The sequence below is a fragment of the Cupressus sempervirens genome, chromosome 1 (genome assembly GCF_028749045.1).
Source record: "Cupressus sempervirens isolate cs-2001-9-10 chromosome 1, ASM2874904v1, whole genome shotgun sequence".
NCBI classification, from domain to species: Eukaryota; Viridiplantae; Streptophyta; class Pinopsida; order Cupressales; family Cupressaceae; genus Cupressus; species Cupressus sempervirens.
In genome coordinates, this window is record NC_143118.1 from 720840558 (window position 1) to 720864429 (window position 23872).

General features: G+C 39.4%; 1 protein-coding gene across 1 annotated transcript in view; it reads right to left on the reverse strand.

Annotated features, from left to right (window-relative positions):
* Positions 1-520: 520 nt before the first annotated feature.
* NOA1 (P-loop containing nucleoside triphosphate hydrolases superfamily protein) overlaps positions 521-23872 on the reverse strand; it is a 241888-nt gene continuing 218536 nt past the window's right edge. The window contains exons 9-13 of the mRNA XM_089788123.1: positions 4903-5074; positions 4754-4827; positions 4517-4606; positions 1323-1432; positions 521-868 (exon numbers count right to left, since the gene is read on the reverse strand). Coding sequence (XP_089644249.1) covers positions 610-868; positions 1323-1432; positions 4517-4606; positions 4754-4827; positions 4903-5074 — 705 coding nt within the window. The 3' untranslated portion in view covers positions 521-609. The remainder of the gene's footprint in view (positions 869-1322; positions 1433-4516; positions 4607-4753; positions 4828-4902; positions 5075-23872) is intronic.

The window sequence follows — 23872 nt, forward strand, 5'->3', positions numbered from 1 at the left end:
CAAACCAATTTCTAAAGCATCTAAGCTTGTTCATTGATATAGCCAAGTTGTATCATTAAAATGGTGAAGTTATCCCTACAAGGTGATCTTCAACTTTGGTACCACAACTATAGGGCATCCTAGTATATAGTTGCCAAGGAATTTCACCCAACCTCATTTATTGGGATATATTTGCTATAGCACTATGTAGTTTTTACCTTATTTTAACACTTCAACATGTCCCTTATGAATATGAATCCAAGGCTCGCTAATGTTAGTTCATCTCATTCAATAAGAAATTCATCATTAGCTAGTTAATACTTTAAATGGATATTATTGTTGGTTTCCTTCGAACATTAACATATCAATGAGGTACAAAATGCATTGTTAGAAGAATTCATCATATATATCGTAAGTGGTAGTTTATTATATGCTTACAATTGAGGGGGGAAAAGGAGCACAAGCCAAATACGTTGGTACTAAACATTTAAGCCCTAGTGAAACACATATAATCACTTCAATAAAATACACCACAACAAAGTTATGTAAAAATTGAATTAAAAACTTGATTAATAGACCTCGAATTACATTATTCAATTTCTCATCATCATTGGTACATGATGAATATAATTAATAAAATACTTTTGGCCTATTTTCTTGCTCCTCCTCTGTCAGCTCTGAATAATCATACCATGTGGATCCTAATTTGCCAATAGGCATTGGAGATCTAACAAAAACCTCTATTGGTTTAGGTACATGAACAATTAAATGTATATCTCCATCACCTTTCTTCAAGATGTCTGAATTTGTTGCCTCTACCACATCTTCACTTAATATTTCTTCAATTGCAACCCATCCCAAACCAGAAATAGCAATATCACGCAGTGGCCTATAATGAAAGAGGTTACAAATGAATACACATGCAGTTCATGTTCTAAAAAGATAACAACGTTTCCGTATAAAGAACAACATTTGGTCTCAATAACTATGACTTGAAAATAAGAGTATGTATTCTTTAAACTTTCAAGCAACACCAATAGTCAATGTGCCTTGAACCTACACAATTCTACTAACCAATTGAAATATAAAAATTAAAATGATATATCTCATCTTGCTATGCTAATAATTATGACTGCAAAGGGGGTGCAAGAAGCAAAATGCTTATAAAAATTGTCAAGCACAGATCCAATTTTGGAGCATTCCTTAGCTCAAAAATAGAATATCTAGGCTTACAAGCCATTTAATTCCTCAAAATTAACCAAATTCTATTTAGAACAAACAAATTTTGAAAAAAAAAAATCATAGATATTAAATAAGACTGAGTTACGTTCATCTAGCAATACCTTGACTTGTGCTCCACTTTTAAATTAATGTGATGTGTACCTTCGAGTCCTTTCCAATCTTTTGCTTTTTCCTTTCCAGTGGGAGGTATTAATGCCTCACCAAGTTCTTCCTACACAGACATAAAATAACTCCCCTTTAGACCGACAACAATATGGTGCACTCCCTAAGCCAAACTATCAATGCTAAAAAGAAATCAACTTCTAGTAAATGCCATACATACCTGTAATGTGGTTTTATCAAATACTTATGACAAACACATGGTCAGTCACTAAATGTAATATTCACCTAAATGCCTAGAATACTATTATCATCATAGCATGTTCAAATGGCTAAATTATAAGGGAAATTGCCAACTTTTTATATAGACAAAGAGATACATATATTCAAATTAAAGGACAATATAAAACACCTTATAGGAACTAGCCAAATGGATAAGAAAAATATTATTAGCACTTGTATTGATTATAACATACAATAGTTATAGAATAATCAATAAACGACAAAACCTTATAAATGGTAGTGACAAAATCAGTAAAATTAGAAGTACAACAAGAAGATTGAGCTTTTCTATAAGTCAGAGTGGTCAATGTAATCTCCTAAGATGGTTGAGCACATGTTGCACACAATGTGGTTCCCCATGTTCACTCGCTTGCTTTGCCTCAAGCTGATCTTGCATTTAAGTCCCACCAGTTACCCCTCTCATGTTGGGAGGTTTGTATGGGTAGAGTCTTACATACAGAAGGGCTCTTCCACCAAGGCAAAGCCCATTGTGCTGGCTGAGAAGTGGGTCGCAGTCCAGGGCCTATTGTGTTCCATTACTTCAGCTAGAAGTCTCATTTTCTTCTCCAATGTAATGATATATTGCATTGATTATATCTAGAAGCATCTGAAATATTGCCTTGACAAATTCAGGTACTCGCTGTTGAAATATGATGCTGAGTTGTCCATGTAATGGAGAAATTACATCTAAATATTTCGTCTTTGTTTCTTCCTTTATGAGGGACTAAAAGGAATTTATAAAAGGAGGTTGAATTGGTAAAGGAGATCATTGATAATTGTTGTAATTAAATTCTTTTCTGGAGATTGAACACTAGTCATCTTTTCATCCGAGGATGAAAGCTCTTGGTGTGTAGTAATTTCAAGGATGAAAACCTTCTTGGCAATTTGAGGTGGTTTCATTCAAAAATCATATTTGTGCTGAAAGTTAATATTCTATCTCTAGTTCTAACTTGCTACAATGTCATTACAGTACTGTTCTGCACCGCTATTGCAACATTGCTATAGCACAATCGAGTGTAACTCCAATCGCAACAATTATTTAGAAGATGCTATACAATTATTAGTGTCTATTGTGCCCCATTTTAGCAATCGCATGCTGCCTTTGGTACCAGTCACATCCTATTGTCAAACTGGCATTATTATCTACCATCCTCTTTCTATCAACCAAACATTGCAGCAATTTGCAAATTTAATCATTTTGCACTGTGTGCTCTGAATTCTTTGTTGTGTGATACATGTAAAGGTTTTTGGCTATACTTTATATCAGCATTATGTTAGTTTTCAGATCACTGCTATACTATTATTGTTACGAGTGTTAAAAAGAATTTGAATAATTAATTATTGAGTAGTGCTTCTCACCAACCCGTCTCTCAAGAATGAATAGAACACCCATTGCATCTAGGCTAAGTTGCGGAATCAGAAACTGGTATGGATACAGGGACGCGGCTATGAAATGCTGCTACAGCAGAAGGTTTTGGAGGATCTGATTATAACTATCACTGGAATCTCCTTGATATTATTACTGGATTACTTGTCTTGCAGATTTGTACGATTAAAGCTGCTGCAACCTGTAAGTATATTTTATATTTATGAATTATGAAATGCTTGGTTGTGAAATAGATCTCTGCAACTTGTAATAATACTGTTGTAAGTTATGTATTTTCCAAGTGCAGATCTAAATGTCTCTATATGACTAGAAGAGACATGTCTCAACGTGGCCCAAGCCATGTCGGGGATATGCCCATTCCTTTTATGCTGTGTATTCATAACAAATAACAAGCACCTTTTCATTAGTACTAATAATCCTTGATTGATAACTGTTGACCAAAACAGGGAATACCGCCCATGATTTTTATGTTATGAAGTTTATAATTATGATTATTGATCTCAATAACTGATGGCAGCAATTGATATATAATCGGTTCAATCATATGGATAATAATATAGTGATGATCAATGACTTTACATTAATTAATAATTATAGAATATCAATAACATTAAACTATATATATAATTATCTAATAATTATTAATTAGTGGTAATGATGTTTAACTGATAAACATGATTACTAAGAACAATTTAATCTCTAGATCAAACTGATCTGACTGAAGCTACAATATTAACAATACCTACATGTATGTAAAAAAAAACCATTAAAAATTTCAAATTTTGAAACATATTCTAATTCAAATTCAGGTTTCTGTATCAAAAAGGTCAAGCCAGAATCTCATAACCAATAAATTCATACTTTGCTAATCAGCAGTCGAGGTCTTTAAAATATCTAAAAGATCAAACAGAATTCACGGAACATTTTGGCATTTAAAAATACAAATCATTGATGTGTATCCACAGGTTATTCGTTTTAGAATCAGCTTCTGGTACATTTCATACCCGGAAATACAAGAAAAAGTTCCACAGTTCAGCAACTCAGCATCTAGGTGATGCTTACAGAGAGCTTCACCTAGATACAATGAATGTTGAGTGTTCCATTCATTCTCATAAGGCATGGGTTCGTATGAACCACTACTCATCAAACATGGGTCAATAAGCAATACCTAGATGCAATGAGTGCTGAGTGTTCCACTCATTCTCATGAGAGATGAGTTCGTGTGAGCCACTACTCATGAAACATGGGTCAATGAGTTTGACTCAAAAACCTGCACAGTTGAATCCTGATCGCAATATCATAATTTGACTTTCTGTGGAAAAAATCTCCTACTCATCAAGGTACTACTTGATAACAGGTTGTACTGATGGTGGATAATTTTCTAAGAAACCCAACAAATTCTCACCATTAGCTCAATTTAGAATATAGATTAGTTCATATAGATTAGGATATTTAAGCACTAACCCTCTTTCCAAGAAAACATACAAACATTCTTCATAATTTGTTCACTGAGAGTGTTCAACTTACATGATAGAACTTGTCAGCTTCAGAAGTAGGAACTACTTTAATTTGCACTCTTCTCGGACCATAGAATGTTAGGTGCGTGTGAACAGGCATCTGTGAATCATGTATACATAATACATATATCTCTGTTATTTGAAATAAAGAGTTGCCTTATCGCTGCAACTTCAACATACTCAAATATCTATGACTGAAACAAGACTTTATTAGCATGTCAAAAGCACAGTCAATGGCAAAACTTACCTTAACTACATCTATTCTAACAAGACCTCCCCAGAATACTGATAGTCCATTAAGATCATTGACCCCAGATAAACCTGAATGCAAATTATTTGTACTTTTAGTATCTAACAAGGTGTCATCAGAATAGTGCAGAAAGTTAACAGTAGTACCAGATGCTGCTTTGAATGTAGAAAACAAGTGTTGATTCTCTTTGTTCAGCGAATTGATAGAAATGGCAATCCCTTTCAGTCGATTTTGAGGTGCAAGCAAGGACAAGTCATCAGTGTGTACAACAGCTGCCTGTCGATGATGCAGGTGCACTCCAGGTGTATCATACAACTTCTGAACAAAAATTTCCAATAGTACTGTTAGTACTTGGATTCAATTCAATCAGATCCATTATGAAACACAAAAGCTGTCTTCAAAAATATTCTACTACTGTGCCTATTACATTTTATATATATTTAGAATATACAATCAATTTTTGTTTGCCCTAAAAAAAACAATCCCATTCAACAAAAAAACACAACAGAAGAGAAGAAATCTGAAAAAGGAATGGGCAGCATACTGTGCTATCTGTGTTGTTTCTGACAACCATTCTAAAATCAAGGTAGCATTCCATTTACACAGCATTGACATGACATGACAAACGCATCAATGGCGATTTAAATCATGAAAGCATGGCAAAAACAATGCAAGATAATGTAAAATTAAGGGAATGCAAAGAATACAGGAATACATTAGAAGGAACCTATAACTTATAAAGTCATGAGTTTTTCAGGAAAGCCCAGGTTTAATTCAAAACTGGCATGGGAGTGGAATCAACTTTCGAAACATGACAAGCTGCCATTATTATGACTTTCGCTCCCATGGTCTAAATAGATCTGCCCTTACACATTTATGTTATTGAGTGTTCCAGATTTTATCCAGACAGGAAATCAGATCATTCTACATCTAGTTAATCCATTCCAAAGAAAGCTGTGATGCCCCAATTTGAGAGCACAGGTTTCAGTTCAACTTCATTTTGTTGCCATCACTTAGCTCATGTCCAAAGATCTGGGCTAACTTGAGGTTTTATGTCACACCCAAAGGACTTTCAACACTTCCAAAGGATACCTAACAAATGAAAAAAGTTTAATAAAACAAGATATTGCACAATGTCCATTGTCTTTCTCCTTACTCTTTTATTGCATTTCTTTTTCCACATTGCCTTCTTTTCTGCATTTTCCAATAAGAGGAATAGAAGAAATTACAATAACAGTGGTAAGGCCCCAATAATACATTAATTTGAATGACAGTAAAATGGTAAAAGGAATACACTCCTAGGAGTGATTTTAAATCTGTGGTGTACTTTCAATTATTCACCCCTCAGAGATCATACACCCAACCAAAATTAGTAGAGTTCAATCTATCACCTCGAATGAGGGATATGGGAGGTGAACGACCTCTAATGACCTATAATCTTCAGGCAGCTATCCTGCACTCCAATCTATCACATACGGATGCTAAAATGAGATGTTTCTCAACTGCCTTTGCATGCATTTAACCATCTCGAATTGCTGCCTATGACATGTGATAATAAACTTAAACAAAAACATCTCCAATGTGGAAATGGCTTGTATCACCTACACTAAATACATTCAACATAATTAAAGTCTAGAAAAACCCTCAAATGGGCCGAAAACTCTAGGACAAATGAGCTATGTTTCTATTGCACTGATCCACAATTGAAATGCTTTGTGATTCCTTCATTGAATTTCCAATAGATCAATTAATATCCAACGATGAGCATGACCTACAGGTCCTCACAATAGCAGAAAAAGGACCCTCCTCCATGCACAAGTTCTAATCTCTATCATCGGTAAACATTGTGTAGCCGACAAGGTGTGTGTCAGGATGTATGTCGTTGGTATATGCCCCTTCGGGAAGGTTCTTGTTATGTAGCCGACATGTTGTATGTAGCCGACAGACCCCTTCGAGAAGGTTCTTCGGAAAGTATATATACACCCTTTGGGATCATTGTAATCATCATTCAAACATAATATAATGTCTTTTGAATATGCCAATAATAAAAGGAGTATTGTTGTTGCTGTTCTTGTTCATTGTCTGTGTGCGTTAATCTATTTATCTCATGCAGTAAACATTTGGTGCCATTGCCCAATGGACTTAGAACAAAGGCCAAGGAATGAAGACTAATGCCGAATCAGCTGAACAAGAATAAGAACAAACTGAAAGAAAAGGATGAAATACGCAGAGCACATGGAAATCTAATTTTGGCACAGCAAACCGAACGTGGAAGGAGATTCCAGAAGATTGCTGACGGACACAGAAGCACTGAGGAATTGTTAGAGGAGACTCGACAGCAAGTGGAGTTGGTGGAAGAAGCAAGGGAGGCGTTTTTGAACTTGTACTCACCGAGGGAAGAGAATCCCAACGGAAGGGAATTGACTCACACGGCTTGGGGTGCCAAGGGAGCACAAGCATGGAGTGAACTCTTCGTCTGCGATACACTTCCAGAACGGACAAATTCACTTAACAGAGACCCTTCTTCACCAAAAAGCACAGCTGCCGAAATACAAAGCGTTGGTGTCAAGATACAAAGCGTTGGTATCAGGATACAAAGCATTGGTGCTAGAGTGCAGAGCATTGTTGTCGAAATACAAAGCACTAGTGTCGGAATACAAAGCGTTGGTACCAAAGTACAGAACATTAGTGTCGTAGCACAAAACAGCACCCCTACACAACATCCAGTAATAATGGCAAGACCAAAAGAAAAATTGCCAAAATTTGATGGTGATGGAGTAGTCGATCCAATCCAACATTGTAAAACATGTGAAATGATTTGGAGGGCGAATGGCATAACAGATACAAACAAATGGGTCTGACAGTTTCCGGCCACCCTACGGGGTGTTGCAATTGATTGGTTCGCCGATACAGATCCCCAGAAGTTAAACAATTGGGACAACATCAAAAAGGAGTTCATTACAGAATTTCAATTGTTGCGCGACAACAACAAAGTCGTAGCGAAAATATACAATACAAAATAGGGGAAAAACAAAACAACCCAAGTCTACGCCAGGAAATTAAAAGACTTGATAAATAAAATGGAAAATAAGCCAGCTAACGAGCTGCAAAAAAGATGGTTCGTTGAAGGCCTATGCCCAAAATTGTGAAAGAAGATGAAGATTGTGCCACCATCATCATACACTGAAGCATACAATCGAGCAATGAACTTAGAAAGCGAGCAAAAGACAAAAAAAGGAAGAAAAGTAGCTTGTCCGATTCAGATGACAATGCATCTTCACAAGAGGAGAGCAACGATGATGAAACGAGCAGCAAGAAGGTCCGAGCCCTTCAAAAGGATATGATCTGGATGATGAAAGAATTTAAAAACATACAGAAGGAGACCAAGGAAAATGAGCTATTGTGCACAGAGTGCAAGAAAGAAGGCCATACGAAGGGATCCTGTCCGAAGGACCAATTCTGCAAGATCTGCCAGATCATGGGACATTCCACAAAAGAATGTCCCTTCAATATGAAAACAAGAGAACCTCAGCAAGTGTTCCTGACACAAGAGGCTTCCACGTCCGGAGGGAGCGGAAACACAAGTACGAAGGGTGCCACGTCCAGAGGGTACAGAAATAATAGACGAGGCCAAAACAACAACAATGCCAACAATAATAATGGGAGCCGCAGCCAGATTCAGTATGATGCGAATGGCTGACCGATGGTACAATGCCGCAGATGCAATTTGTGGGGCCACTTTTCCCAAGACTGTACAATGGCAAACACACCAAAATTATTATGCAGATGGTGCGGACCCGACGATCATGAAGATGCCAAGTGCCTGAAATCAGGAGTAAATTTGATCACCATCAGGACGAACGAAGAGGTGTTGGCAATCACATGGAAACAAGCAAAACTGTACCCCAACCTAGCGGAAGAAAAGAAGAGGCTAGAAGAAGTGCGGAAGGAAATTGAGAAAGTGACACAGGTGGAGAACGCACACTTGAGGGACACCACAGGTACCTCAACAAGGAATTGTGCGGAACATAACATCGTACGACAGATACTGCAAACTAAGGTACCCGTCAAAATAAGCGATATGTTGCTCACAATGCCTCAGTGCCAATTGGCACTCACAAACATCACTCCAAATGCTAAATTATCAGGAGAAGAAAGAAAGGAGAAAGAAAATAGAGCAAGTACAGAGGACCCAATGCTACTAGCCCTTACATCCAGACAAGATCCGACGGTCGTCGAGATGGAAATTCTGGGAACGGTTCTAACAGACACAATTGTGGACGGAGGGTCTGGCATGAATGTGTTATCAGAGGATACCTAGAAGAGGTTGGGATAGCCAACGTTGTGACCACCTACATTCCAGTTGCTAACAGCAGACCAACACGGGATCAAACCATTGGGAGTCCTCACAGCACAACTAGTGACAATTGGAACACAGCCATTTCTACTTGACTTCGTCGTGATCCCACTAAAGAGGAAAGGATACAATGCCATTTTGGGCTGGGGGTGGCTCATACAAGCCAAAGTTAAACACGACTGGAAGAAAAATACTTTATCATTTGAAAGCAAAGGGCGAAAATTTATAATTGATTTACACACACAAATGGTGGGCGAAGAAGCCGTATCATCTAATTCCGAAAAAGAGGATGAAGGAAAGCAACAATTGGAACCCAATGAGGAAGGATTCCTATGGTTGGAAGGTGGATCGACGGAGGATGATTTGGATTCGGTGAACGGCCTTTTCCACTAGCAGATGGAGGATTACGAGCTCTTTCCGAGCTGTAATATGTTAAGGGCGAACGAAGGTGAGAAAGAAGACGAAAATGAATGTCCGAAGAAATAAAGCGAAGCGGAAGATGGAAAGACGGTTATGGCTGAAGCTGAAGGGAAGAACATACAGTACGAATCCACAAAAAGGAAAGATCCCACCATACGGAACACAGTGAACAGAGCACATGGAAAGAAAAGGCTACGTCAAACCACAGATATAGTAGAAAGGTGCTGGCAGCAAGAAAAACACATCATACAGTCTGCATAGGAAGCAAAAAGGAGGGGTTTAATAAAAGTTTCAGCATTATGGAGTAAAGGTTCTAAAATCAAGAATACAGTTGTTGACGGCAAAGAGTGGCAGCCAACAAAATTCATGGTACCGAGTGTGAGGAACAAACTAGGCGATATGGAAAACCTGAGGGAGAGAACGTGTAACTTAAATAAACTTCGACGAATGCAAGCACAAAGGGCCATGGAGGTGACGCAAAACAAGTGCAAAGCATGGCATGATAAAAACCTAAAATTGAACAAGTTCGAACCAGGACAGCGAGTGTTGAAGTATAATGGACAGAATGAAATCAAGCCAGGCAAGTTTAAGGTCAAATGAGTCAGGTTATATCAAATCCAAAAGGTAGGTGATAACGAAGCGATAAAGTTGTGGACATTAGATGGACAAGAAATACCAGAGGCAGTCAATGGTTCAAAGGTAAAAAGGTACCATGCCAGAATGACTCCCTCGTCGTCACAGGATAATGGAGCTCAGAAGGAGAACTGATTTTTTGCAATTTATAAAAAAAAAAAAGAAAAAAGAAAAAATTGAATTAAATTTTAAAAAAAAATTTGAAGTCACCGTACGACAGTGTGAAGACACCGTATGGTGATCAAGTTGACACAATGTGAGAAATCAAGTGTATTGTACGGCCCTCCAATGCACACCTTCACTATACGCCATGATGTGATGTCACCATACGGCGTTTCTAATGTTACAATACGGTGCTTGGTAATACCATTGTACGGTGCTGTTAATGACATTGTACGGCTTTCCTTTTAACACCAACATTAGGTACAGCAACAGCAGGTACGGCTAGAAGAGGTACGCATGTGGTGAATTCCATATGGCACTGTGGTGAATTCCGTACAGCAAATTACCTCCTGGTTCGGTACGTTTTTCAGTGCTTTCACAGTCCATACGGCTTGTGGAGGACAAAACATACCTGGAACCAGCAGGCACAGAAGAGGCTATACGACGTATGATGGAGTTAGCAGCATCCGTACAATAAAGCATCCATACTGTGAAGTCAGCACCCTCTAGAATAGATGAAGCATACAGTCTAAGGGGAGAAGCAAACTGTATGGTACAAGAGAGGAGTTCTGGAGAAATTTTGCATCTCTGTGAAAAGAAATCTAGGCAGATCTGGGATACCCTTTAGTCTCAGTGAAGGTTGCATTCGTCACCAAGGGTTGGATTTACGGAGTTCCAAAAAAAAAGACGACAAACCAAAAATGTTCAGAATCAATAAGGGACGATGCCCAAGGGAAGGGAAAGACATAAGCAGGTAGTAAAACATCAACGGTTGCCAAAAATAGTGTGTTCCATGCAGTTTTCTATGGTTTCGGAGTGCTAATTTGGTCTTGGCGATGTCCCCTAGACCCCCAATCGGTGCGGTTATCAGTCGTGGGAAGTGTGACCAGTTGATGAGACCTGGAGCTGTTGTAGGCATGGAGTGTCTGTGTATCAGATGCACTTGGAGTAGGTGTTGGACGTGAAGCTATCTTGGTGGATGCGTAGAGAGCTCAGGAGGAGCTGATCATCCAGTTGAAGGCAGTTCAGCGACACTTGGCTCAAGGTAGCCAGGAGTTGGAAGCAGAGAAAGCAACACAGGTGGCTATCAAGTTCAGCTTGATTAAGGAGACAGTATTGTGTTAGCAGAGGGTTGGAGACCAGTTTGGTGCAGGCTCGAGACGAATGTGAAAGTGATGAGGCAGATCTATCTTGTTGTAGTTAGTCAGTTAATGTATTTCATTTGTTAATTTGTCTCAAATATTTTGTAGTTGTTTTGAGTTTTGTTCTGTTGTCGTCCGGAGACGACTTTTCTTTTTGGGGGGATGATGTCGTCGATAAATATTGTGTAGCCGACAGGGTGTGTGTCAGGATGTATGTCGTCAATATATGCCCTTCGGGAAGGTTCTTGTTATGTAGCCGACGGACCCCTTCGGGAAGGTTCCTCGGGATGTATATATACACCCTCTAGGTAATCATTGGAATCATCTAATCGAGCATAATGTAATGTCTTTGGCATATGCGAATAATACAAGGAATTCTGTTGTTCCTATCTATTGCCTGTATGCATTAATTTCTTTACCCCAGTATGGTAAACAATCTACACATGTGACAATCTAGAACTTGTTGCATCAACTCCTATGGTTCAACATGCAACCTCTGTTGACATAGGATGCCTATAACATTTTCCTCGCACCTGCCACAAGATGCTCTTCTCTGCTATAAACATCCTTTGCCCTTGATCTCACCTCTCTAGTCATTTGAGCACATGTATGTAACTTGCACAACTAACAGCCAGTTGCCTCTAGCAAATTCTACCAGCCAACATATTTCACTCTAGTCCCCACAATCCAATCAGCTTTCTCAACTCTACCAGCATTAATAGCTTGGTGCCAAGATGGTTTCCACGTTAGTTTTTATCTTGGATTCTCTTCCTAATCAATTTATCTTCTATGTATGACCACTTTTGCTCATCCAAACTACATTTCCCTACACACAAAGGGTCAGTGACAATAAATCTCTATAGCCATCCACCAAGAGCAATAATTGTTACCTACAAACTAACACTACCTAGTCGAATACTAACAGCCTTGGCTAAGGCAGAAAGCAATGGCTAGTCTGCAAAGAAATGCCTACAAGAATGAAAAACTCAGCAAATCATAACCTACGGCCAGACTTGTGCAATAAAAGAAGGTTGTTTCCACCTATGGTAAACTAGTTTAATGCATACTACTGTATTATGAAATTTATAGCAAAGAAAGTAAATGCAAATGAATTTCAAAGAACCACCATGTATACTCTTCTTCCAAGTTCACATCAATGGACGTCACATTACATTATATCATTGTGTCTCTCGCCTATGGAGAGAGCATACATATACCATCCAAAGAGATGCGACTCAACTATCACATTCATAACGACTTACCCCTCGGCCATTAACAACTCAATAACTTACTTAAACCATTCTCGAAGGGTACAATTATGCATCATCGCCCCCAAAAAGAAAGTCATCTCCGACAACTAATAACAAAAAAACAAAGACGATGTTTGACAAGTATATACACAAGAAAATAAGGATAAGGAGGGTGCTGAGCGAGCATCCTTAAAGGTTATGGTTGCAGTGCTGCCAAAGAAGCCAAGTGTGCTCACAACTCATAAACCTTCTTAGTCCATGTCTTCAAGTCCCGCTCTACCTCCATATGTTTCTCCTTGGTGTGTGATTCCTTGGTCACCTAAGCTAATTGAGCCTGCAATAGACTCCTCTCCGTCCTCCATCCAACTACCGCTGATAAAAGGCCATTTCCTCCACCAGGCAAGCCCCCAAGCCAATCCAATCCTTCTTAGTGGACTCCAACTGGGCTGCCAACTTTACTCTCTCTACTGCCCAGGTCATCTATTGGCTAGCTAACTCCTTCCTTTGGTGAGTCAAATCCCCGTAAATTGCTGCTAATCAGGTAGCCATCTCCCCGCAGTCTTTATGTGCTATTACCCGATCAACCTCTTGTCACTGTTGAGAATAGTATGTCTCTAGAAAGACCTACTCCATCTTGTAGCTAAGGCCTCCATTCGTCTCTCTACTACTAGCTCACCAACAATCGAGTCCTAAAGCATCTCTAGAGTCTCCATGGCTGGCCATCCACAAGACTCGAAACAAGTCACAAAGGTTGTGGAACAACCCGCCCTCATGAATGCAAATACTAGCTTGAATTCCTAGAAAACCCCCTCTAGGGTCCAGGCATGCGCAGAGATAACAACCTCAAGACCTCAAGCTACCACATTTCCAACGTATGTCTCCAAGTCCTCACCAAGTAGGTCCCTCGACAGTTCTGAAGGTGTCTGAAAGTCCTCATCTAAAACCAATATATTGAATATTATTTTATTTAATATTAAATATATATATATATATAATGTAAATTGTATAATATTCAAAATTTATTATTTAAAATATCTGTTATTTAAATATTTAACATATATAATTCAATGCATGTATTATATAAAATGTGAAGTATGTTTTATATACTTTAATATATATATATAGCAAAATATAAATAAATGTTTTCTAATGGCTTGTGTGAGCTGAATAAAATAGATTATGAATCTTAACATTTGAATCTTTTACATGGAACTTGTCAAACAATAGAGTCCATAAGTGACCTTCTAACAAATTAAAACTTATATATCACTTTTGACAACTAGGAAACATATTAAAAACATAGAGCATCAACTAAAACCTTTCATTAGAGAACTTTGAATATAGGACATTGAAAATCGAAACAAGATTCACATTAACATCTAACTTGTACCATGTTAACAGACAATTCGTTTATCAATGCAGTTTCAACTCATTGTAGTTATATAAACAGTATAGAAAAAACATTGTTGGTGTATTTTGTCTGAATTTTGGGCATCGCCGGCAATCTCTCATTCCCTTGGACCTCAACTGCATGACAGTTTCCATCCCCTTCGATCTTATCTTTTGCTGCAGCAACTGAACAGTCTCCTCCCACAAGCATAGGTGACTCTATTTCCTCCAAATCTATGACCTCCGAAGGGGGTGCATCCCTAACGGCTGAAAAGGTGGAAACTCCAACAAGTGGCACTAGTGACAACTTGAACCGTCAGGTGAGTTAGGTGCTCATACTCTCAAGTGAAAGGGCTTAGCTCAGACTACTTCGACCACTGGAATCTCCAAAGCCAACTTTGCTAGCAATGTCACATCCACTGTGAATACTACATCCAACCCCGCCACATCTAATTGTTGAGGCTCTCCCACCTCTATGGGTCTCTCACGGTTGTGTTGCTCTACCTCCTCCAACACCCCTCTGGCATAGCTTTGTGTGGCGACCCATCTATCCTTGACTCTGCCCAACCTCAACAAACGCTACATGGGCCCCCTCTGCCACACTCACTCGGGGTGTTGCTTGTGTCACTCCCCCAAGGGTCATGTCTATCTATGCCCAAGTTTTCTCAAATGCCAGAATCGATGTGGTGTTGCCTGTCACTGGTGGAGTCAAATGTCCTTATGTTGGTAGTAGGGGTCGAGGGAATAAGACTTGTGTGGGTGCATGTGTCGAAGTGACTACAAATATTGTTGGGTTCACGGGGTCATCCTCTGCCACCTATCTATCTCTCTTGTCTGAGGCACTAGAACTCGCAAAAGTATCCTAGCATCCGTTATCCATGTCTTCTGACTCTAATCTGTAGACAACTTGTCTACGCATCTTCGGACCTACATCGACCTTCTGGCCTAATGGCATATCCAAATGCCTCCAGCACATGATCGGAGGCTCACCAAGTACCAAGGCACAAGAGCTCACCTCAAGTTTATCAACTAAAATCTATGTACATATATCATCCAAAAATTGACCAATGGTGTAGTGCAACATATAGAATTTCCTATGTTGCAGGGCCATAAACTCGTACATTAGCTCTACTAATAATGTAGCCTAGTCAAATACTGCACCATTCATCAAGCCATTCATCAACACTAATTGTGGAAGAGCTATATGTGAAGCGTGCCTCGACCCTGACAGTCTTCTTTTTACAAAATTCATAGTGCAACACTACGGTCCTTCCTGGATAAGGAATTCTTCATTAACCTACCATTTGATGTCTTTGCCACGAAATTCATTTCTACAACTATCAAGTCTATACATACCAGCTTAATCCAAAACTCTTTTGCCTCTCGCATCATCTTTCTCGCCTTCATATCAATCTTCTTGTTGTGATGCCCTGGGATGCCAAACACAGGTAAACTTTGTCACTATGAATACAACTTTCAGATCCCGCCTAAGTATAGAACTATGTTGGTTCTGGTATGTCTATCGAAGGTCTCAGTCATGGCTCTGGGAGCATCTTCGTAGTCCTTGATACAAAACACGAGCATTTGTATTGCCCAACGCACCTAAACAGTCCTCAAGTTGTTCTTTATGGGATGATTGTCTGGTATATCTTGCCACCAACTCCAACATTCCAACCCATTCAAACCCTCAAATGCTATTGTTGTGGTGCGACTGAGTTCTTGGAAGGAGCTTGGGCCATTTGCACTTTGGGCCTTATCAATTTCTTTCCATTGTTGGTCTCTATTTGCCCTGCAAATCTTACTCCAAATGGTAGTATTTGTGCATTTTTTTCCATGCTACCACTAGAACTACTTGTCTTTGCCAGCAAATTTGCCTTCCAATTTCTCTTGTCCATTGAATCCATGAATAATTATTTTTCTCCATTATTATGTGCAAAAAGTGAAAAAATCATAGCTTACCCAATCGTTGCCTTTTGCGTGTGGTTCTCTTTGTTGTTATCTATTGCATGCCAATCCTTTCATAATGTCAAGTACGGCATTACCCATTGTTGCTTGGGTAATACCTTGTGCAACAATGGTAAACAAACCCATTATGGTGACAACCTGCCACAGTATGTGCATGCAGCGTTCTTTTTCTCCTCACTGGGTTGCGTTTTGTTTCTCCTCCCTATGCACAACTATTGAATGAAGACCTATACAGTATTTGATCAAGGCGTACGGTGTCTGTGTTTTCGAACATCCCCTTCATCCTAGTGTACGACATTCTCATTGTTTTGTACTGCTTATCCCTTGCACTCTACCTCCCCAATTATAAACTCGCTTCTCCTAAGCCCATGGACCCTTCGCCAAAGGTTATCTTCCCTCATTCATTTTTTATTTATTTATAATCTCCTTTTCTCTTCCTGTTGGCGTTGTATGTTGTACAATGGTGTTTGTTGTCTACCGTGTGGTCTAGGGGTTGTGACCATACAACTCCCTTGCTTTCCTTTGAAGTTTGTATGACATTTGTACTGTTCTCTAACAGAGTATGTTGCGTCCACATATGTTTCTTGTGTCGTATGGTGGGCAGGTGTTTTATAACGTCATTGGCCTTAACTTGTCGTACGGTGGCATCAACACTATACAATATATGCTCCTTTGGCATGGGCCTATATGCATTGTTCAAACACTATACAATGAACTATCATACAATGTGGTAGTTTTCTTTTTTTTCTTTTTAATTTGTCTGATCTTATCTACCTAGGCGTGCAGTGTCGTCATGCCTCTTCTGGTAGACCTTCAATTTGGAGTCATTGATGGGATTGGCCACCTCTTTCCTGTCCAAAGTCCATAACTTGATTGCGCCATATTTGAAACCTCTTGCACTTTATAGGGCTCAAGCCACTTGACCTTGAACTTTCCTGGCTTAATCTCATTTCGCCCATTGTATTTTAAAATGAGTTGCCTAGGTGTAAACCTCGTTCACTCGAGGTGCTTGTAGTGCCACACCTTCCCTCATTGTTGGGCTACCTCGATTGCCCATTATGTCATCATTTTCTATTCATCCAACTTACTAAAATTATATAGTCTTTCCCTTAAACTTTCCATATCTCCTAGCTTGTTTTCGATGGCTATTGTCAGACTTCACACCATGAATTCAGCAAGTATGACAGCCTCAAGTTCGTACATTAATTGAGACGGGGTGTTTTTGGTGCTAACTTTATACACTGTATGATAGGCCCCTAAGACTTGATGGTAACCTCTCTTCGAAGTCTTTTTCCTTCGACTCCACATGATTTGTAGATTACAAATACCAATATCCTATTGGTAGCCTCTACTTGGTCATTGGCTCTCGGATCGTAAGGACTCAAGAATGAGGGGAAAATCTTAAACGCTGTGGTAAGAAACTTTACAATGAGTTTAACAAAGTGTCCCCCTCTATCACTAGTGATCAAGATGGGTGTCATACCTTGTAATTATCTACTCGTAAATGAATCTGGTCATGCTCAAGGCTGAATTATCTAGTAGGGCTCATGCCTCACCCCATTTTTTCAGATATTTTGTTGCTACGACAATATACCCGCAACTATGTGCTTCGCCTGCGTTAAGTGGCTAACAAAATCGAGTCCCCATCATTCAAACAATTCCTGCATGTTGGAAGGATTCAATCGAATGAAGTCTCTTTTCAAAGGTTTCCCAGCTCTCTAACACATGTCACAACTCACGATCCATTCCCTGACATCATTGTATACCATTGGTCACCACAACCTTGCGAGTAGGACCTTCTCTGATGTTGTGTCGGGTCCCATATGCCCTTCGATAGGACCTTCCTGGGCTTTTCTCAATACACTCGGAACCTAATCCTCTATGACACACCATTGGAGTACTTGATCTAGCACCATCTTGTATAGTAACCCATTGATCCTTGTAAATGTTCTACTTCTTAGGGCAAGTCTACTCTCACTCGATTGCATCTCTTGAGGGAACTATCTTGTGGAAAGATACTCTTCGATACTTGTATACCAAGAGGGTAGAACTACAATTCTAAAAAGATGGGCATCCAGAAAGCCATCATTCACACCTTTTGGTCGCTCTGTAGATTTAATGAGACAAGTGGTCTACACTCACGTGGCTTTTTGCAGGCCAAACTATAATGGTAAATGTTAACTCTTGTAATAAAAGTAGTCATTTGCTTAGTCTTCCTTAGATGATCGGCTTATTCACTAGGTACACCTAGGCTTCGTGATCCACATGAGTAAATGCAAGTCTATGTTCTCTTTCCCTAAGGTATCATGAACCTGCACTTCTTTGGGTTAAGTGTAGGTCTTGCCCATCTACGTCTTTCCATGCATTCTCAAAGGGCTACCAAGTGTGTGTGCTCGGCATTAAAGATAGACCAATCATCCAAGAAGGCGTTAACATTTCCGACTAACATTTTATCAAAGATATGTAGGATTATCCTCTAAAATGTTGTCGAAGCATTATAGACTTCGAACGACATTTGATTGTAAGCATATACTCCATCTTCCACTATGAATGTCATCTTGTTTATCCTCCTCGGCAATGGATATATGGTTGTATCCAAAGGATCTATCCATGAATGAGTCGATTTCATGTTCGGCAACTTCCTCTAAAATGTTCTTCATAAATGGTATCAAAAATGGTCCATTTATGGTAGTCGCATTCAGGCACCTAAAGTCCATGCATATTTGGATCTAGTTCGCTTCCTTTTTTAACAAAATAACAATTGTGAATACCCACTCACTTGTTTGTACGTGAACTATGACTCTTGCATCTAACATGCATTTGATCCCATCGTTAGCTCGTGCGACATAGTTCTTATTCATCCTATATGACTACTTCCGTATAGGTACGACTCCTTGCACCAATGAGATCCGGTGGACACATAACTCTCACAGAACCCCCTTCAAATCTTTATATGTCCATGCGAAGACGTCCTTGTATTCCATGGAAACTTTCAATGAGGCCACCTTCAGGACGGGCTTCTAACCATCTACCATGAGGATGTTCTTGGGGTTAGCCTCGTTTCCCAAATTTGTGAATCTGAGGGAAGGCTCCTCATATCTGATTAGTTCTTCCTAATTGAATCTATGTGCCAGAGTTTCATTTATCAAAGCATCCCCTTCCTTGTACTCTCTTTACTCCGTTGGGAATGAGTGCTTCTCTGTCCCTTCATCTACTAAGAGCATATTACAGTGGAATAGCTCGTAGTCTTATATTTGCCAATGGAAGAGTCCATTCATTGAGTCTAGGTCATTTTTGGAGCACCCTACTAGTTCGAAAATTCCTTCCTTATTAGGCTCCATACACTACTTTCCTCTGTCCACGTCCTCCACTTCAAACTTTGATGAAGATGTGAAGTCTTCACTAACCATTTATGTCCTCAAGTCAATTGTGAACTTCCTGCCACTCCTTTCCACGAACAAGGTATTTCTCTTCCAATCATGGTTAACCTTAGCTTGCACAAGCCAACCCCTACTGAAGATGGCATCATTCCCTTTCCTTTCCACTAGGATGACCATGAAATCCAAAATGAAAGGTTGAGTACCAATCATTACCCAATGTGTCATTAATCTACTGATGGGTTTGATCCCATGCTAATAGGCGCCTATGAGTTGGAAGATTGACGGCCAGTATAGGTCACCCTATTCTCTTCCACGTTTCCTCAAGTAGTACATTGATACCCAACCCTTTGCCGATGATGGTGTCCGTCATGATGGTGCCCAAAATACTCATCTTGACCACAAATTGATTTCTACCTATGTTTACCACCAATAACATTTGTGTAGGGAGGAAATGGAATCAACCAACCTAACTACAAATAAAGAGGGAAAACCAAGATTCACCTCTTAATGCGGGCTCGATTAACACAAGAGTGTCAATTTGTGACCTCATGGAAATGGGTGAATTGCTTGGACTTACTTCTCCCTCACCTCTATCTTAAGAGGGTTTTAGGCTAGTAGATATGGCAATACAAAGCTAAAATATGAAAAAATGTATATAGAAACCTACAAATGGGTTGTCAAACAAACTCCGAAGTTGTTGAATCTCCCAATTTACATTAGAAACTACGAGATCTACAAAACCCAGAAATCGTTCAATTGTTTGGTAGTCAACTTTTGTCAGTAGGAACGACTTTTGGTAGCAAGGATGAAATGCAACCCTGCTCAACAATCTCCAAACGTGAAACAATTTCCAAATCTCTGAAGTACAGTTAAAAGGGTATCAGAATCTGCAACCTATTCTTCCTTCAAAAATCTACAACTTGCAAAACGAAGGTTTTTTTTTGTTTTTTGATGGGGAAATTTGCCTTGGTCAAACCCCAGTTTAAGAATTAATCTTGAATTGAGATAAAAAATAGAGAATGCTAGCAAGTAGTAGAAGTGGATCTAACCTGAAGCAAGGTAAATCTATGAATATGCTTTTGAATTTGGAATGTAATCAAGTATGTAGAAGCAATAGCCTTGACTCAACTTCAAAAACCATAGGAAAGGAAATCAAACTAAATCAAAACCTTCATGAATGAATGTGCTTGAAATTCGCTTTAGAAATAAATATGAATCTTGAAGAGATGAATGTGAAAGATGCAATAAAGAATCTTGAATGTATGAAGGGAGATCTTGAACGTTGAAATGCTAGATCTTGCATAAACTCCTTCAATTGCTTGAATCCTTGATCCTCAATGGAGAGCTCACTTGAATGCCTTAAATGCTTGAAATATGCTCAAGTGCTTGAGAACTTTAGCAAGCAAATGTTGAACGTGCTTGCATACTTGTAGATGCAAAATGAAGCAAATGGATCGGCTTACAAAAGGCTCAAAACAAACTTTCTCCCATAGGCCAACTGTACCTTGCATTAACACCTCAGGTCAATTTGGACTCGAGACCTGAGAAGCGGACCCCAAATAGGTTCCAAGTAGGGATGCACTGTGTCCTTGATTAGGCCAGAAGGGTGTCACTACATCTCTGATGAGTAGGGACACTACGCCCCTACTAACCAAGCCCTAAAATCCTCGGGATTCCCTCTAGGTCCCGAAATAGGTCTTGGTTTTCAGAAACCATGTACTATTCAAAAAAAGTTTGTTTCAGTGCAAAAATAGATTCTAAGTGATTGGAGAAAGGTAAGGGAGGGCCCAAGTGGTTATATCCTACTCAATTTTTGCATCATGAAAGAGGAATACTAATGAGGATATATTAGGTCCTACCCTAATTCCACCTTGAAGGAATAAAGACAAATGGGAAGAAAGGGGGAAGATGCAAATAAATGATATCGCATTAAATGGGTGCTAAACCATCATTAAATTGAGGTGCTTCCAATTTAAGACGGTACAATATTAGATCTCTACAGTCTCAAGAGAGTTTTCCTTTCCGGTAAAGTTTTCTCCTTCGATGTAGGTTCCCTTTTTTCCATCCCATTTGACACTTTCAGAGATGATGTCATGTTTACTAGGGAGGTTCTCAGTTGTAGCATGGCTACAAGGAGGTCCCTTAATATTATTGGGTATCTCGCCTGCATCATTTGTCGTAGTATGTTTTGCTCCACTTGGCCTCTCAACGAGGTACTAGCGATGTCATGTGGTTTTCTCCTCTCAGTCATCCTATCTTTTTTTATGTATACCTTCGCTTGCCACATCCTCTTTTTCTTAGCCTCTAGGTTCAAGTATGTCGCCTTCCTGCTTTCCCTTTAGTGATAGCTAACACCTCCTCCCCATTGCCTTCAATGTTTAGGAGATTCACCACAGGCTTTGGAAATTCTGCATTGTCATTGTCTTCTGGACCACACCACCTGCAAAGGAATTGTGGTGGTTCCCCTCTAAAGCAGTTTCTTGCAAAATGCCCCAATTGGTTGCATGTACAACATTGTATCATTGGTCGCCCATTAGCATCATATTGAATGTGCTTTCGACCCCTATTATTGTTGTTGTTAGTACTATTGTTACCATTACCTCTTCCACCCTGTTAGTTGTTCCAACAACCACTGGATGATGCCATATTTGTGTTCTATGTGTTCCCCATCCCCGTCACTCTTGAGGCAGACGGTTCCTTTTTCAACAAAACTATTAATGGCTTCATGTATTCATACTGTACGGGCAATTCTTAGTGGAATCACCTACTATTTGGCAAATGTCGCATAAGAGTTTATTAGGGCACACGCCCTTAATATGACCTTCCTACTTTTAGTCCATACACTATAGGTCTCCTTTCTCACTCTGGCTGGTGCTCCCTTTCATTGTTTTAAATGCCTTCATTACACGGAGCATTTCTTTCTGGAGGGCCTAGATTTTCTTATTTGACACTTCGCTATTACTTTCGTCAGAAGAATCCTCACTGTCATCGAATTATTTACTCTTCTTTGTGGTTTTGTTTTTGCTTTCCAAGTCCATCACTCTATTGTAAGCATCAACATACGATGTCAATAGTACAATCTTCATTTCTCTTCTCAGGGAAGGTTTTAATCCCTTAATGAACCATTGCTTCTTCAACCCATTCGCCAACTGGCTGTCCATCTTCCCAAGTAATTCCTCCAGTCGTCAACCATACCTTTGGATGGTTTTATCCTTTGCTTTTTTTGTGTTATAAATTTCAGCCACTATTTCGTTATCGTCTCTAAGTAGTCAAAATTTTGTTTGAAACTCCTCTTGAGGTTTGCCCATGTGGATATTTTTGTTTTATCTACATCCGAGAACTAGTCAATGGCAACTCCACACAAGGTCGTTGGAAATTGTCTTATCCAGTGATTTTGGTCTATTACCCCATTAGCCATCCAAATCATTTCACACGTTTTAAAATGTCAAAAGAGATCTTCCTTCTCATCACCCATGAACTTGGGCATGGTAACTGTTCCAGTTACTTGTTGTATTGGTACCAACAAGCTTGGTGTCCTAGAATTGAAGTGTTTGGCACCTCCACACTTGGTGCCCCCAAACTACAAGAAGTGTTCAAGCTCTGATTCCTGTGCCTCTTTGTCCCTTCGACACTTGTAGCAGCACTGGTATCCTCGACCTCTTCTCTTTCCTTCCTTCGAGGCTCCCTTGCCTCTGTACGCAAGGTTAAGGTTCAGTTCCCAATCAAACTTCTTCTTTCCTCAATAAAATCCTCCTCACTATTCACCTCATAGTGTTCCTTGCCATTCCACTCTTGGAGAGGGAAAAATTTCTTGTCGTGTTCACCACCAATGACCTTGCCTTCACCAACCACCTCCTCTAGTAGTCTCTCCACAAGTCTCCAGAACTTTCATCATCTTCCCGCTTGTAGTAATCATATTGTTTTCTGGGTCGCCTCCCACTGCTCTACTAGTTTTTTCAAATTCCTATTTTTATTTAACTAATTTGGCATAAATATTTTCCTTATACATCCACAAGAAAACAACACATGATAAAGTCAAAGAACACTTTTATTCATTTATTATTTGTATACAATCTATATTATTGTATAGACATAATCATAACAATGTGTTCTCCTTTATTCATCTCCCTCTCGGGTTTCACTTCGTATTTCCCTTATGGCAGAATTCATCTCTCGCCTCTTCCTCCTTTCGTCGTTCTCCCCTTTGGTAGTAGTACTCGAGAACTTATTTTCATCAGTTCTCGCAATTGATTTCCTCTCATTGGTTTTGCGGTGCCAAAAATGTCTATGCCAACAACCAAGGGAGACAACATATCAAATGGTCTATAGTCAGACTTACTCGAGTAGCTTCTCTTTGCACGTCTCAATAAACGCTTGGATTATTGACATGAAGTTTGTCATCATTTCTCATTCCTCTT